This window comes from Melanaphis sacchari, unplaced genomic scaffold, assembly GCF_002803265.2.
Source record: "Melanaphis sacchari strain LSU unplaced genomic scaffold, SCAv2.0 Contig54_pilon_pilon, whole genome shotgun sequence".
NCBI lineage: Eukaryota > Metazoa > Arthropoda > Insecta > Hemiptera > Aphididae > Melanaphis > Melanaphis sacchari.
The window spans coordinates 1,081,882-1,100,809 of record NW_020271380.1 but is presented as its reverse complement, the minus strand read 5'-3'; the positions used below and the strand labels follow the sequence as shown (position 1 = coordinate 1,100,809).

General features: G+C 22.8%; 2 protein-coding genes across 4 annotated transcripts in view; one reads left to right on the top strand and one right to left on the bottom strand.

Annotated features, from left to right (window-relative positions):
• The window catches only part of LOC112599648 (oxysterol-binding protein-related protein 9), a 30,823-nt gene that overhangs the window by 10,433 nt on the left and 1,462 nt on the right, over positions 1-18,928 (bottom strand). For 2 of the 3 annotated variants that reach the window (XM_025346635.1, XM_025346638.1), the window contains exon 2: positions 15,031-15,130. In XM_025346635.1, the coding sequence (XP_025202420.1) occupies positions 15,031-15,130 (100 nt within the window). Of the gene's footprint in view, positions 1-15,030; positions 15,271-18,928 lie in introns of those variants that run through there. The other variant, XM_025346636.1, reaches the window with a different exon arrangement.
• LOC112599649 (elongation of very long chain fatty acids protein AAEL008004-like) lies at positions 8,313-14,383 on the top strand. Its single transcript, XM_025346639.1, has 7 exons — positions 8,313-8,501; positions 10,422-10,612; positions 10,725-10,802; positions 12,751-12,807; positions 13,697-13,802; positions 13,887-14,026; positions 14,090-14,383. The coding sequence occupies exons 1-7, from the start codon at positions 8,444-8,446 to the stop codon at positions 14,279-14,281; spliced, it is 822 nt and encodes a 273-aa protein (XP_025202424.1). The 5' UTR covers positions 8,313-8,443; the 3' UTR covers positions 14,282-14,383.

The window sequence follows — 18,928 nt, the reverse complement described above, 5'->3', positions numbered from 1 at the left end:
AAAGATTGGCCAATGATGTCGACATCTGCAATCCCTGTATTATTAGCTGTAATATATATTATTTTTGTTAAATTTGTTGGTCCAAACTATATGGCAAATAAAAAGCCCTACACACTTCGAACAGCATTAGCAATCTACAATACAGGACAAATATTGGCTTGTATATATCTTACCATAGAGGTAATTTATGTTCGATATTTTTAATAATAACTAAACTTGTTTTATTATCCTATTGAAAACTTTTAAAATTATTGAATATCAAATATCATAAAAATATATATTTATTTTATAGTATTTCAAGACAAAACCAAAAATGGGGTGTGATCCTTTAGATGTCTCAGATGATCCAACAGCATTATACGTATACATTTTAACATTTGTTAGCATAAACAAATCTATTTAGTCATTAATATATAAATTTTACTTTTTAGGCAGCAAAACTAGTATGGTGGACGACAATTTTAAAATTATCTGAATTCATTGAAACTGTAAGTTCATTTATTAGAATGGATTATATTTATTATTACTACGATTTTTACAAGATTGATTCATTGCTAACTAAATAATTAAAATATTATTTTTTATTATTGCAGGTTTTCTTTGTACTTAGAAAAAAACAAAATCAAGTTTCTGCACTCCACATATATCATCACATAACAACTTTTTTTTTAATATGGATTGCCTCAAGAATAAATCCAGGTAATCAAATTATATTTTTAAAATATTTCTATAGTTAATAGTTATTATAATTTATAACTTATAAGTTTATTATATTTTAAGAAAATATTAAATAAAAAATATAGCAATACTATTTAGGAATATACGATAAAAGATTTTGAATGTATCGGTTTTAAAATAAGAAGCAACATATTGACACTTAACTATAAAAATTATTTTAAAAAAATTGCTGAATAGAAAAACATTTATTTTTGGGAAACTAAATACTATGAGTGGTTAGGTAGTTTACTAGGTAGGTTTCAAATTGGATTATTTTAAGTACCATACTAGTTAAATATCGAATAATTTTCAGTAAGTACTACACGGTGTCGCATCATTATAACCATCACGGTGGTTACATACAAATTAAGTCTCACAAAATAAATCACTATAAAAATTGGATTCTAGGGAAAAAACTGACTTTAACAATTATTGAATCTCCCCGTTATTTGTTGACTATAACTGTTCCTATAAAAACATTTTTCTTTTTTAAGCTAAAATACAATAAAGAACACAGACTTAAAACTGTCTAGTGTCTACAGTATAGACTCTACACTATTATTATAAATGTACTAATGTAAGTAAAAATAAAATATAAAATATTATTTTTGCACTATGAAAGTTGGAACTCAACTTGGATGAACGATTATAAAACTCAAAAAAAAAAATTAAAAATTGTGTTTTTTGGGACTCAATTCGAATGCATTGATTTGAGCGTAGTGAATTCGACGCTATACTAGACAATTGTACGAAATTTCGATACATGCAAATATGACATATTTTTATAGCAAATTATTATACTATCATTGTAAACGTGTAAAATTAGACATTTATGATCGAATCACTTTTACCTTTATGGATATTCGTATCGTCCAATGTTTTAAAAGCATTTCATATACGCAATTTTATCGCACATGAAAATTATCACAACCACGAAATAGCGTATAACCATACAAAATTCAGGAACCATACAAGTATAATTAATAAAACAAATCTGGGGCCCAACTATTATTTATTTTAGTAAGTTTTTAAAAATTTATTTTTGTGACCCAACTTATATGCACCCGACATTTCAAGTTGTCCAACCCTTTAGTTTTAAGTTGAACTTTGCTATTTTTAAACATAGATAAAATTTCTGAATTTCGAACTAAGGAATCATTCTAAATGTTAAGAGCTATTATTTCTTTATGAGAATAAATGTTGTTACGTTAAAATAATTTTAAAAATATACAAATGTACTTAAATAGGTAATAATATAAAAGATATGAAAGTGTATTGCAATTTCCAACTAAACTTTCAATTGTAATTCTTTTAATACATTTTTAAAATAATTTTTTTAGGTGGTATTGTACGGATACCTGTTATGTTAAACAACACGGTTCACATGGTTATGTATTTATATTACTTATTATCATCAATGGGTCCAGGAATACAAAATAAAATTAACAGTTACAAAAAGTACATTACTATCATACAAATGGTAAATACATTGTTTAAATATTTACGTTATAAGATATTTCAAATTAGACTTTTAAAATCAGTTCTATATTTTAACAAGAACATTTAATAAAACACGATTTTTAATGTTCTTATAACGGTTGTATAACCGACAATTTTTTTGTCGTTTGAGTTTGTTTCAATATATGTGCATAAAACTAACATTGATATACATAAATCATTAACATGTTCTGTGTTACTACTTGCACGCAGTTATACATATACTTAATGTTGACCCTTGTTTTTTTTCTAGGTACAATTTTGTATCTTGATTGTTAATTCGATATTTTATTTGACTCCTAGCTGTCAAGTACCTAATATCTACGGATTGATTTTTATACCTAATGTGTTTATTGTATTTTATATGTTTTACGATTTTTATAGAAAATCGTATACAAAAAAACCTATAGACAATCGCAATAGTAAAAAAATTAACAATAATAATAATAATAACAACAATAATAAGATTAAAGGAAAACTTTAAATATTATTATTAAATTTATAACATATAGTTGAGAGGCATTATATTATAAAACCTTTAAGTTTTACATGCTATAACTATTCTTTAGTAAGTTTAATCAAATAATTTTAAATGTATAACTTTAAAAAGATTTATAACTATTATTTAACAATTTATGTATCATCATCATTATTTATTATCGCTATTTTCTACAATAAATATAATTTAATAATTTAGTTATAATTTATGTATTTTATAAATTATTTATAAGTATAATGAACACATATATTTATTCAAATAATTAATTCATTAAACGCACTAAGTAAAATTCAATATCATTCTTAAATAATACCTAATAAATTTAATTATTTAAATACTAGGGGTTTTTACAATGAAATTTAAGAGGTTTGCATGACAATAATTCAATTTAAATATATTTACTGTTTATAAATATTATTATTATTATTATTATTATTATTTTGGTGTGGCCTACAACCTTAATTTAAAATGTAGTAATTGAAACTTAAAACTTAAACATTATTTAAATGTTAATGAATCTTACTGAACATGTTCGTTTAGTAAATATTTATATATTTTAAATTGAAAGTTAAATGTGATTTTAATTATAAAACTAAACTATTCATATACGTAAATAATTAGAACTATAGGCGATTCTTATAGGGTTCATTTATAATAAATAGCTAACTATAACTATTCTGTTATTATTTTTATTATTATTCTGTTTTCTGTATAATATTATGCTTGTATTAATATAAATTAGTTATTAAAATATTTTAAGTCATATCTTTAAATTATTATATTTGCTGTATATAATTTTAATTTTAGTAATAATAAATATTATATGCCTATACGTTATATGTTTAAATGTGAATTTTTAAAATTTATATTAAGTTTTTTCTAAATCCATAATGATAAAGATTTATTAAGATATAATATATCTACTAGTTGACGTTTAATAATAATATTTATATAAATCACATTATTAAGTATATTGATAATATTAAAATATATTACAAAATTTAATAAACATTTACTCGTAACAAAACATTTACTCGTAACATTGTGTCAACCTTTTTTTGTCGGATATGGATAATAATATATATAAAAAGACAAAGTGGGCATTTTCTGAAAACAAAAAAAAATAGGTCCATCACGCCAGCCTCTAAAGTTGTGAATTTTTAAACCAAATTTTCACAATATTATGTAACAATTATGTAACCACAAAAACTTTTTTTGTAATCTACAATGAAGTTCAGAATTCTAAATTTTAATTTCGGATGCTGGCGTGACGTCACTTCAGCACCCCAGTACCCTTCAAAATGATTCGATCGATTCGAAATTTTCACAAAATGTTATAACCATTTTGTAAACAAATGTAATCTAATACTCTAGATACCTGGTTTAACTTTAATCAATTAAAAATCTTTCAAGTGAAATAAACATTGTAATATATATGCATGCGTGTATAATATTAAACAATGAGTAAAATATATTTTTTAATATCAATATTAATTTATTAATTTTAGTAGTTTTTACACATAAGTTTTTTTTTTAAATTTAGGTGGTATTGATGTTTATAATATTATGTTATAAATACATAGATATATTAATACTTATATACTATTTTATTGTACCTACATTTACAATATTATTATAGTACAATTGATTTAAGTCATTTCTAACATATGAATGCTACTAATTCAACATGATTACATTTATATTTTTAATTTTTAATTTTTATATTAATACTGTATTTTATTGAAGAACCATTTTGTACTAGTAAAAAATTAGTTTGACAACAATAAACACATTCATGGCAATCTAATTAGCCTCTTTGCTGTTAACGCTTTTTAAAATATTTTTCTATTTTTTGTTTTTGCTTGGATGGCCTAACCATTTTTAAGTTTAACCTAATTCAGACAATCAAAATAAGTAGGCAAGTTATAGCGACCACCAGACTACATTACTGATAAATTATTATTACTTATTAACTAATATCTAGAATAAAAAAAATATACAATAACATTAATAACAATATACAGTTTGATAAAGTTGATAAGGATAAAATTACGAAGCTATAGATATTTTTAGGATAATTACGCAACTGAAAATAAACAAAAATATTTATGTTATTCATTTGTTTAATAATTTGAATCCTTTAGCTACTTTAAAATGTTTTAAAGTTAAACTTTGAACTCTGTAATGTTTGTATGATTCAATTGGATAATAGTTTGAAAGCAATCGCTGTTTCCACAGACCTAGCTAGGCTCTGGAGTTTTTATATTATTCATAATGGTATTCTATCAAACATTTTACCAAATCTAGGAATAAATAACCAAAGTATAGGGTTCACAAAAATGTTCAGGAGAGTCACTTCAAGTTTTACTATTTTTCAAATATCTATAGTTTTTTTTTAAATGCGAGTTTTAACTTGATGTGGTGTTTAATTTGCTGTAGAATATCCTAACTTGACTAAAACTTTATATATATTTTTTTTAATTCTGGGCATTCTGGCTGTTTTATAGAGCATAATTGATATGCTGATGAAGAATCTTTATTAAACTAAGAACATACTTTTGTTAGGCCATCGATAATAGCATCAAATAAATCAAGAAAAACAAGTATAGAATCATAACGGTCCGCCCATTTATTAGGCGAAAAAAGTAGTTAAAAAACAAAGGACAATATATAGATTGATTCATGACGGACTAAGTATAATATATTAATATGAAATGACAAATTAGAATTTAAATGAAAATTGGTATATTCGTAAATTCGTAACCACTAATTTTTAAGTTTTAATTTATCACACCAAAAATAACAGATAACAACGGTCTAATTTTTTAATATCTCGATACAAACAAACAGTTTAATCAAAAATCATAATTATGCATCGTAATCGGTTTTATTTGTGGTCATAACCATAGTGTTGTTGAAAACCCGTAAAAGTTCTTGATTGGACATAAATACATAATAAAATCAATTTTTGAAAAAATGAACATAATATATTTGGTATTTTAGACATCGGTATATGTATTACGATGTTTATATCACTTAAGACAATTCTTAGTTGAGTTAAATCAAGAATCTTGATTTTTGGATTACATTTGGTTACAAAACTTCGTGAAAATTTCGAATCGATGGAATTGTTTTAAAGGGTACCTGAGGTATTAGGGTGATGTCATGCGAGCGTCCAATCTACTTAAAATAATTTTCACAGGATTTGAGTTAGGTCAGTGTGCTTATAACTTCTTCATTATTTGTTTAATACTTTAATATATTATTAAATACAAGTTATTTTTTTTATACTAAACAACCATTAAAAAATTGTACAAGTAGTATGTTATAAACTTGCAAACATGATTAGAATTATGTCAACTTTTCTTGTAACCTCACCAGTCAATGACCACAGTTTATGTAGTATACATTTTTAATTTCCATTTAAGTAACACAGTTTTAGATAGCAATCACCTATGTTGATAGATCTATGACCTATGTTTATAGTGACATATACCGGAACCGGATGTTCTATTTAAAGTAAAACACTCGCTTTTAAAAGCTATTTACATTTTTTGAAGATATTTTTTACGTAATTTTTTAATTGTAAAAATAATATTTATCAAAAAAATAAATATTTTTATTTTTTCATGACAATATGCATTTTTTATTTTTTATAGAAACACCCATAAAAAGTCGCTCCACTTCTTCGGTTATCTAAACTTTGAATACTATTATAACCGTAATTCTACTTATAAACTACTTGACAAAATACGAATTTCATAAATCTAAATTCTTTGAATACTGAGCTAGGAATATTAAATTTAAATTAAATTTTGCCATTTACAAAAAAAGCACTTAAAAAATATATGATAAAAATAGTAAAAATAAATTTTTTTCAAATATATTGTTTTCTGAAATAACGAATGTTTTAGTGAAATGGAACACTTAAAATATAAACCTCTAACTATATACAGTTCAATATTATTATACTATAAAAATAAGATTTTGATCTGTTAAAAATCCTATATATATATATATATATAATATATATATGAATTAGAAATACAGATGATATTTTTAACACGACAATTGCAAACAAAAAGAAATTTACTACATATTCATTAAAAAAAAAAAAAAATCGATTTTATAGACAAAAATAACGTTACTCATCTTTAACATTTTTATTTCAATTTTATTTTTAATTTTAAAAACTTCAATATTTAAAATAACATCAATGGCTTTTTCTGAATTACGTATATAACTAAAATATTTTAAAAAATTTTATACAGTTTAAACTATTATATAAATGTTATAATGTTTAAGTTTGAAGTATAGACAAATTGGTAGAATAAAATACAAATTATACAAGGAGATTCTTTTAAAGATTAACGATAATTTTTTCAAAAAATATTATCAGATATTATTTTTCTATATAACTTGAAATCATTAAAAAACGACATTTTTGCTATTTTTATTATTATGTTAGGTGCATTTTTTAATTCATAGTTTGAAAAAAAAAACATTTTTCTGAAAAATTTAATAAATAAAAATAAAATTTTAAACTAATTAATAAATTATAAATCATAACTTTCAAATAATTAAAGTTATAATGAGAGTAACCTCTAATATGTTTGTCTACTAATCGGCTAATTTATACTTTAAATACTATTATTACAGATAAATAATTATTTGTTAAAAATAGATTTTCATATTTTAAAATTCTCAGTAAAACTCCCTTTTTAGGATATGAAGTTAAAATTGTATGTATCATTCAAAATGTAATCAACTAAAAATTTAACGTAATATTGTAATATAAATAACAATAAATAAGAAATAAAAATTTGTCTTATCATAGTAAAACACTTAATATATTACTACAAATTATGTAAAAAAAAAATATTAATTAAAACATTAATATACTTATTGATAAAATTAGTATTTACCTTTAAAATTATCACCTTGAATAATAAATAATTCATTTTTCACTTTCATTGATAGAAATTAAAAAAGTTAGTTTATATTGAGGCTGACATTTTAATAAAAGCTTAATTTGACTACTTTTTAAATACATATAAAAAAATGTTAAGATGCTTGAAAATGTCGAACTATTTGTTTTATACCTATAAGCTTTTAAAATTTAAAATACGCCGAATGAGTTTTTCAACCTGCGTGAACAGTGTGTTATATTTAAAGTCAAATAAAAATTAATTGAAACCTTTTTCAAATAAGTATATTATAATCAAAAAATATTTTGATCATAATTTAATAATAAATCAAATTTTTATTATTAAAATAAACATTTTTACACCAGCGAATCAAATAATAACACGATTTACATACAAATACTACGTTCATTTCGTATGTTAAGGTAATGAAGTAATTGTCGATAAAATCATTGTTATTATTGTTTGACAGTTTATAATAATTATTATACAGTAACCTATGGGTTGTGTTAAATAACTTAAATGAACAAGGAAATTACGCAAATATATAATATACCATGTATTATATATACATGTACCTTCGAAAAATTATTGTCCTAACTTATATGCTAATTAAATTAAAAGTCAGTAGGCGGGGGACATAAAGTATGTCTATTTAAATAAAAAATATTCACTTTACTTATAAACACATGTCGCGTAGGTGGCGACACTCTAGTTTAATTAGACGGTTGGGAATTCATGTTATAGGATAGTTTAATAACTATATTTTTATTTTTATTAAATAGTTTAATAGATTCGTAAGTTGATGGAGGTAACGAAAGAATTTTTTGAAAAGCTAGATGCTTTTGTCGATCAATATGGAGGTACGTAATATTTTAAATAAGTTTAGTATATGGAAAATAATATTAATTATCAAAATTGGCAATTGTAAAAAATAATTTATGGCTTGGTAATTTTAGTACAGTTAGAAATATTATAGAACTGATGTTGCTACTAACACTACATAGTAAACTATTTAAATATGTATTAGTTTTAATTTAAAATTCCTATTATAATAAAATAAGAACAATACTTTTCAAAGTAATAGAGAAAAATAAAAACAAATTGGAGAAAACGAGAATTTTGTTTTTGACAAAATCGATTTTATTTTTTGTTAATATTTAAAAACAAATAACTGAAGAGACTTGAATTTTTCAACAAATATTTATATTAGCATTTTAAAATTTTTCAATTTTGGCACTTAATACTCGATAATTTAATAAAAAGGTTTCTTATAAACTATTCTTAAAATAATCATAAAATGTGAACAAAAAATGATCGATTTTTTTATAAACATACACGTTTATTTACATCACGAAAAAATTGAATTTTTAAACAAAAAATAACAATTTGGATACCAGGCAATGATTTAGTGTGATAAAATATATTTTACAACTATTCAGTTAAAAAAAATTGTAAGTTAAAATTTGTTGGTGCATGGATGACCAAATGCTCGTAGTTGTTTTAGGTCTGAAAACTTTTCAGCACGCTACTGACATCATAAACTGTGTATAACAGCCCATAACGGATAAAAGATTTTTTTCTGGAGGTCTAACATTTTTTATTACTATAAAAAACAATGTTTAATATTTGATAAACTCTTTTTATTACAACTACCCAGGAGAAACACGGTCACCTTGAATTTAGTACTGGTCGCGACGCCTAGGGTGTAGGATCATTTAGTAGAGGAATCATAGATTTAAAACTATATAGGTACGTTTATGTTTAGAATTTAGATAATTTTCATGCAGTATACTCGTATAGTAAGTACTACGAACATTGTATGAATAAAACAAGATTTTTGTTATATTAAGGAAGATGTGAATCATAATAGTTTAGGAACCATTGAATTGCACAATACACATAAACTTATCTACATTGTAAACATGGACAATATTTCTATATTTTAATGATACTAAATTACTTATTTCATGTACATATTTGACCAACGTCGATAATTTACTATCGAAGTAAATATTTAAAACTATCCATGTAATTAATTAATAAATAATTTTCTCAGCACTTATTTTTGATAAGATTTAAATTTCTAAACACAAATTTATTTATTATATTTAATTTCTTTTAAATTTTAAAACTAAAATCTATTATTATTAAAATATTGAGTATAAGAAATACATAATCATAGTTGGGTAGGTTTAGCACTTCAAAAATTACTTTTGTTTCCTATAAATATTCAATCAATATTTCAATATCTGATTAAATTCTATGCTGCAATATTTATAATTTAGTTGTTTAAATTTAAAGGTAAATGAGCCGGCGAGGATTTCTTAAGTTTTTTCTGAAATTTTATTTTTATAATATTCCAAATGCGTCTTAATGTAAAAATAATTAATTTTATTACACAGTGACCATGTGTGTCCTATAGTTGAATTATTCTACTCAAGGCGTACTACGCGGCGATGAAAAAATTACACCCCCAAAATATATATTTTCAATATTTTCTTATCGACCTACTTTATTCTTTATTTTGATAATAGTACAAAACATTATTCAATTTACTGTTAATATAAATATTGGAATCTTTTGAGTGCGTTCGTCAACTAAGACACCTGTAGATAGTAATTTATGTAAGTTATATAAAATTATAGACACTGTCAGATTTAAAAAAAATATATATCAGAAATACTACACTTAGGCTATTAAAGAGGTAAAATGTTGTTAACAACTGACACTTATAAACTAATCTCTATTGTATAACGAATAACATGAAATATTTTTTTCAGACCCAAGAACTAATGAATGGCCTATGGTCCAAGGAATCACAACCACATTAGCATGTGCTTTGGTGTATTTATATGTTGTGTTATACTTAGGACCAAAATTTATGGAAAATAGAAAACCTTTTCACTTACTACCAATAATTAAAGTGTACAACTTAGCTCAGTTGGTAGCATGTATTTTAATTTTTTATATGGAAAGTATTATTCTATATAATTTTTAAATATCATAATGTGTACGACTGTACTAAAGTATAAATTACGTATACATATAAAACAATTAACATTATTTACGATTTGCATTTTTAGATTTTGATTTCTGGTTGGACGACTAAATATACCCTTGGATGTGAACCTGTTGACTCCAATGCGCCACATTCAATTAGAGTAAGAAAAATATTATATTACTTGTAACTTCTATACTTGAAATGAATAATATAATAAAACTAATTTACGTAAATTTGAAAAAAAAATCTTTTAAATTATTTTAAATTAGACCACAAATTTAACTAAATAACTTATACCATTAATTTTAAGTATTTTAACTAATGTCTAACACATCAATAAAAGCGACGTTTCATTATTTATGAATATTTCTATCAGATTATTTTTATTAACTAAGGAATAAGATAAATATATTTAAAAATAAGCTTATGTGATTAACCTTTACTATTTTAAAACGTTATAGGTTAAGGATAGAGCGACGAATTATTGATTTTATGATGCGGGATTTTTTTTTTCATTTTGTGTTTATCCATCACCTTTTGGAGTATTAAAGACTAAAAATACTTAGATTTTTAACTTGATTATCTTGAGAGGGGTAAATTTTATAACAAAATCGATTTTTTATTTTATTGCAATTCAAAAATGAATAGAATAACCATATTTAGTTGAAATTTTTACTAAATACATGTATAGATATAAGTATAATATGGTATAATATTCTTTTGACTTTTTTTAAGCTATTTATAAACATTTCAATTTTTTTCAATAAATGTTTATAAAAATAATTTTATTTACTTGGTTAAAATGCTTAGAAATTTAATTTTAAAAAAACCTGCAAATAAATAGCTCATAGATAGTTCATATTAAAACTAAAAAATCTAGAAACTTTGTACAGTTTTTTTTTTCATAGACATTTTAATTTCAAACATGGACAAAATTAGATATGTAAACAAAGAATAAAAATGTTAGTTATTTTTTTGTAGCTAAAAAATGTTGTTTTGATTTGAAACTCCTTTATTTATATTATTATATGTTACTATATGAAATGAAATGTTAAGAATATTAATATTATTTTAAGCCTATTACTTATACCATACAATGAAAACAGTATTATTAATAGTAAAATAAATTACAATAATAGCCATATAATTATATCATAAAATAAACATAGCACATTAGCTGACACACTATCTTTGCTAAGAATTATTTTTCATGTACAATGATTTTTCATTGAATTCAAATTTAACATAAACATTTCAGTGAGCTACTTAATAATAAGGTACATTTTACATCTACTATACAACAGAGTGGTTACCTACTTTCCCACTTTTTTAAATTAAGATAGATACATTTATTTTAATTTAATTTAAGTTTTTGTAAATTATTTAATAATAACCTATACGATTAATATTATTAACTTATTAATACCAAAAAATATAAGAAACATACACTAAAAAAAAAAATAAATAAATATGTTTTAAAGTTAATAAAATAATATTCTTAACTATTCACACTATTCAAATATATTATACAAAACAATTACCCGGTGTTTTAAATGTTCATAACTGAATGATCGTATGTTACACCTTAATGTATTCTTTATATAAGTATTTTTGAACAGTGTCAATACATACTGGCATACAATAAAAACGTCTAGTAACAAAATATACCATAAAACATGAATTTTTCGCGTTTTTATAATATGCAATAATATTAATTTTATTCAAAATATGCAATAATATGAATTTTGTTCAAAATATGCAAGAAAATGCAGTATAAAAACACCACTGTTTATTTCATTTTGAGATGATTCAAGGACATAACTCACAAAAACAATAATCAAAAGTCACAAAAAAAACATACTTTAGCATATAAATCCTAGCCTTAAATAACACTTATATTACAATTATATTTGCCACAGTGAATATTATTCTAAAAAATACTTCTTAGAATTGCAAATCTTATGAATTTTGAAATGAGATGTCTAGAATACAAAATGATGTAGAGCATCTTTAATAACTTAACAAAAAATTTAAAAAAACAAAATTTTTTAACTAGTGTTTAGCTGAAAAAAAAATATGACGATATAATTAATAGTTTTTTTTTTCAGTTAGCTAAACTATTTTGGTGGACATACATGTTAAAATTGGTCGAATTTGCTGAAACTGTAAGTATTAACTAAAGAAGTAAAAAATAATTAATTTTAAGTTTAAGTCTTGACATTTAATTTCTACTAAGGATTTCATATCAGTTTCTAGGTTATTAGTTTATTACATACACAATAATTAATATTCTTGTTGTTTGTTTGTTATAACATCTATTACAGTGATGTAATTTGAAATTTAATACTTCTTGACCAACAATAGACAAGAGATTTCTTTAGTTGTTTTTTTTTTTATGAAATTAATTCAATTTTTTTCTGTTACCTATTTATGTATATTATACTTTATAAAATGTAGACTTTAATGGCCATTTTATTAAAATGACTATTAGTCAACATAAATTTGAACATATAAAATTGTATCAAGTAATTTAATATTATATAACAATAAGCCATTAAGGCGGTTATTGATTGATAAGAATAAAATCTCCTTTTTCATAAATTATATAGGTAATAGAATCAAATAGACTGTCAAGTATAATATTCCTTACATTCTTTATTTAATTTTTATAGGCCAACTAAATTTCATTAATAAGTGGTTTTTTTACTCGTGTAACCCCAGTAATGCTTTATTCTTTTACATTATATGCACTACTTATGTGCATGGTTTTTATTTATAGTTTTTATAGATGTATTCTTACAAAAAAAAAACTGTAAGTTGCATTTTGTAAATTTTAATTAATACAGTTGGTCTTATTTTTGGTAATTTTTGATTATATTTTAAAAAATAAATAAAAGTAAAAGCAAAGATATTGGTATGAAAATGTATATGATATACTTTATGTTACTATATTAAAATACTTCTAAGAGTCAACCAAAAATACCTTTAATAACTTAATATCAGATTTATTTAAAATGTATAATAGTTAATATATTTAATAATGTTTAATTTTAGGCATTTTTCATACTACGTAAAAAGACAAAACAAGTTTCTGGACTTCATGTTTATCATCATGCGTCTACGTTTATTTTAGCTTGGGCTGCAGTTAAATTTTTCCCAGGTAAATAAAATATACATAAGCAAGTTTAGTTTATAAATTATTAATAATTTTTATTCATTTTAATTACCTAACTATTTATTATAGGTGGTATGGCTTCTTTCCCAATTTTAGTGAATTCTGTAGTACATATTATTATGTATGCTTACTATCAACTTTCATCTATGGGACCAAAATATCATAAATTTACTTTGAAGTATAAAAAATATGTGACTATTATTCAACTGGTAATTATTTAGAAAACAAAATTATCATTGGTAGTCTTTTATCTTATATTCTATTATTTATAGATTCAGTTTGGTATTCTTGTACTACATACACTACAAGTGTTGTCATCAAGTTGTTCCATGCCTAATGCATATCTATATGGAATGTTACCAGACATCATTGTTTTGTTTTACTTATTTTACAAATTTTACAGAAATACCTATATAGCGAAAAAAAAAAATGTAGAGCTTAAATCGACAGAAAAAATTAAATAATTATCTTATCATTTGTATTATTCCTATATAAGTACCTATAGAAAAATTATATCAAACAAAAATGAGTAAGCATATACAAATACCAAGAAAAATATTATAACATTAAATTGTAATATTATTTATTTTACTTAAATATTGTTATTTAATTATTATAATTAATAAGAAAACCTAATATTTGTATTAATTTTTAGTTTATAAAACACAACATTGAACTACTATTAATGTATTTAGTAAATTTTATATGATAAATTGTTGGGTTTAATCAAAATTTTTCATTTTAATTACCTATTAAAATTTACCTATTTATTTTATGTCACAATCTTAAGTATAAAGAAATTATAAAATAAAAAACTGAAATTAAAAGTAATTTTATTTCTTATTGATTATATTTAACTAGTTAAGTATTAATTCCTTATTTTATAATTAGGTAATAAACTAATATACTCTCAATTAATTTGGTATTTTTGTAGAACATATCACTTAAACTAGTTTTGTTATCAAGTTATTTTATGCCTAATGTTTTGGAAAAATGGCAATAAAAAAAATTAACATATTAAAAAAATAAGAAAAATTTGATGGGTTATTATAGAAAAAAATACATTTTACCTAGTATTAACAAGATTATTTGTAACCTATGTAATAAAAGTGTCTACCTTTATAAAATAATCTATCAATTCTAAATATAATGTTAAAATAATGATTAAGTAAGTCTGGACCAATTTTAAATTATTTGTTACTTTTATGCTTACCGTATAATATGATAGTGTCCCTGAGATGTCATCGAGTACACACCAGCGATACTGCCATCCTTTAACAACATTTGTCCATTTGCTCAACGTACCTTCCATTCTAGTTCAGTTATTATAAGTTAATTAAAACCATAAATACAAATAATTAATGGAATTTTCTAATGTTCAAATCTAGTTTCATTAGTTAAATCTAAATAAAAAATATTATGTTATTTCAAAATACTATTAAAACTTCTTGAATAATTTAAAAAAAATATACATTTAATAAAAATATGTACTATTTCAGATTAAAGTTGTAATAATAATAATCTATAGTATGTATTTTAAATAAAAACATAAAACTAAAAAAATATGAATATATTGCACTGACTGCTGATAACACTATTTATCTACTGCCTGTAGGCTGTTACATAGCTGCTGTAACCACCGCAAAATAATATAAGTTGCTTTAAAGTTTAAGACACGTTCAGTGTGACCAATGCGACAGTAAAAATTACTTAATTTTTAACAGTTTAAAATGTAAAGTCTGACGATAAAATAGAAACAAGTTTGAAACTATATCTATACGTATAAGTGTATAACATATTATTACATAATATTAGTTTCTTAAGAAAACGCTTTGTTGTCTCTGTCTCACAAGTGTGTAATGTAGTATATTTACATTAAATAGATTAAGTTTTGCTTCGTTAGTTTCAAAATTAAAGAGAATCGACTTATATTGAAACTTGATGGTAAGAACATTATCTGTGTTTGTGGGGTTTTTTTTACTATAGTTCAATTTTTTAGTTAGTTTTTCGTATATAAAATATAGTAAATTAAAAATGCTCATAACTCAATTAAAAAATGAATTACCTATTGTAATAACCCACATACAAACACAGAAAATGTTTATACCATCAAGTTTTATTATAGGTCGATTCACTCTACTTTTTAAACTAACGAAACTAAACTTAATCTGCTGTAGTAAATTTGCTATGTTACGCACTTGTAAGACGGAGATAACAAATTCCTGTGTAGCGTCCTCTTAACTCCTAGTTTTGTAACGTTTTTTAACACACAATATGAACAAAATGTAAAAGATGAATTATTTATTAAAAAAATTAATTTTCTTTTATATATTTTATAGCTATATTATTCAAGTAAATAACAGCAAAAAATAATGCAAGTAACAAGTAACGAATAAGTAATAACTAATAACTATTATTCTAATAGATATAGGTATAAATATTAAATAAACATAATAAATAATATGTTGACCATTGTTAGTATTTAATATTTATTACCGGTTTACTTTATAACTATAGAGCCAAGATGTAATAGCCAATTGGTATACCTATATTTATTGCTAGGTATGTAATCATTATTGCATAAACATTTCAAAGAATTTTAAATTGTCAATTTGATAATCATAATTAAAATATTTATTTGTGGTGTAGGTTCGTAGATAGATATTCTGATTAGTAATTATTATTCAAACGATATGAGAGGGCTGGAATTTCATATAACAAATAAAAAAATATGATAAACTTATGGTAATAATTATACGTAAAAACGTTTAATATCTATAAGTGTAGTGGTTGGCAGCTGTAACCTATTAGGCTACTAAAGAATATAATAAAATCGGCTCAAATAGAAGAGATTAATCATCAATAGCTAAAAGATATTATACTTTATTTTAATTAAATTATTAAGTAGGTACCTACGTTCCTACATCAGTGTTTTCTTAAAATAGATACCTACCTATAAAGTATTTAAACATTTAAAACAATTAAATATATGTAGTAGGTGGGCTTATTGTATTTTTTATATTCGTATTTCATAGATATATTATGTACTTAAAATTTAATATTTTAATCAATAAGCATGTGGTGGAAATGTTGTCCAAAAATGTTCATTTAAAGTGTATGTGTCATGTGTGTGATTCCGGCTATTGTAAATATAATATAAATATTATAAATTAAAAATATTAAATATAAATGGAATATTCTTATTCATATTGCAGTTCTAATAGTTAAATCAATATAAATTGTAAACAATTTCATATTTTACAACATATTCCACTTAAAAAAGGATATTACATCTACATTTATGTTCTCGTTAAAACATAATTAAAGAGTTTTAGAGAAATCCTAATAATAAAGTCCAGTATTTTAAAAACGTTTTAATAATATTTTAATTTTAGATACATATTTAGCTTAAAAAATTCTATTACTAATTAGTTATTAGTACAACATTTTATTTTTTAGTCATAAAAATTAATATAGTAAAATAACTTCATTATATAAGCGTACAAAATGCATTTTGTAAAAATGATTTATCTCATGAAAAGAATATTACCTATATAAGGTTTGTTAAAAATAATAATAAAGAGTGAAGACGGTATTCCCTTATCCTTAGTAACTATATTTGGTTTTCATACACTACATTTACAATTTAAATATCGTTTTGTTTTCGCCAAATCGCCAACATATATTGACATGTATGTACCATGTAATATTCCAATATAGTAATATATATATATAATTTATTATTTATATATTATGATAACTACTTGGCATCCATAATTAATTTGAACATTTGGTACCTTGTTTGTTTAAGTTCTGCTTTTATTTTTATTACTATTTAATAAGATTTAAGTCAGTGACTATGATAGCATGACAATTATTTTAGTAATACAACATTTTGAAAACATTGAAAAAGAAAAGAAAAACATAAATACAAAATTAAATAACGAAACTAATACCTATTACCACTGCAGTTTTAATATTGATCATAAAGAGGTTGGCAGGATGTTAAAAAATTTCAAGTAATTGAGCAAAATAATATGCTTGCCACTTAGTGTGTAAAAAGGAACAGATTCAAAGTAAACGAAAGAGGTTACAGAGGCTTTCAGTTGAGTGTATATACTTTATAGTGTGCAAAAAAAGAATAATTTAAATTAAGTTTATAAAATTGAGTAGAACTATAAAAAAAAAATAGTAGAAATGATTAATGAATAACACCACAGAATCAATTGAAATGGATAACATGAACAATGCGGGCAATACGAAACATAGATAATAATATAATAATCATATGATTAAACAAACCTCGGAACCTATTTAATACTACTTATTTAATGCCCGTAGTTAAATTTATAAATTACTGTATAAGTGGGTGGTAAACCCCCGAACGTATTGATTTAACTGTTCTTGGTGATTATACTATTATTTATTTATTTATTTATAAATAGTTTAACGGAGCGAGGTCTTTTATAACATAATTTAAGTGAACATGCAATTAAAGAATTACAGATAATATTTTTAAAATATTACACGATATAATTATATATTATATATATATAATATATAATAATTTAATTATTCATCACTATTTCTTAAAATTAACAAAACATTGAATTTAAAACTGTCACTACTTGATGAAAAAAATTTTAACGAGGACAGGGCCTAATTAACCAATAGGCTGAGTAGGCTATAACCTAGGACATCAATCGGCCAATGTTGAATTGAGGGCGTCACAAAACGATTTTTAAAATGAATAAAGAACTGAAGAACGTTTGCATAATACCTATATTATACTTCAACTAAAGGTAAAATTATTTTTTTAACTGTTCCAACGTATCGAAATTTCACACATAATATTATTAAATTTTCATTATTAATCTTTTATGAAATACGAAGAAATATAATAAATATAATTGAAAATTAAATATTTTTGATAACGTTTTATTACATCTAGGTCGTAATAATTATGTTTTATTACAACCGATGTTGGATATTTCTGGTTTTACCATAGTGATAGATTGAAACGAAAGCCCTTGCACTTTTTTTTAATAGTAAATTCATGAAAAATATTTCTTTCGATAAAATAGTGAAATATTTTGCAATGTTAAAATTAA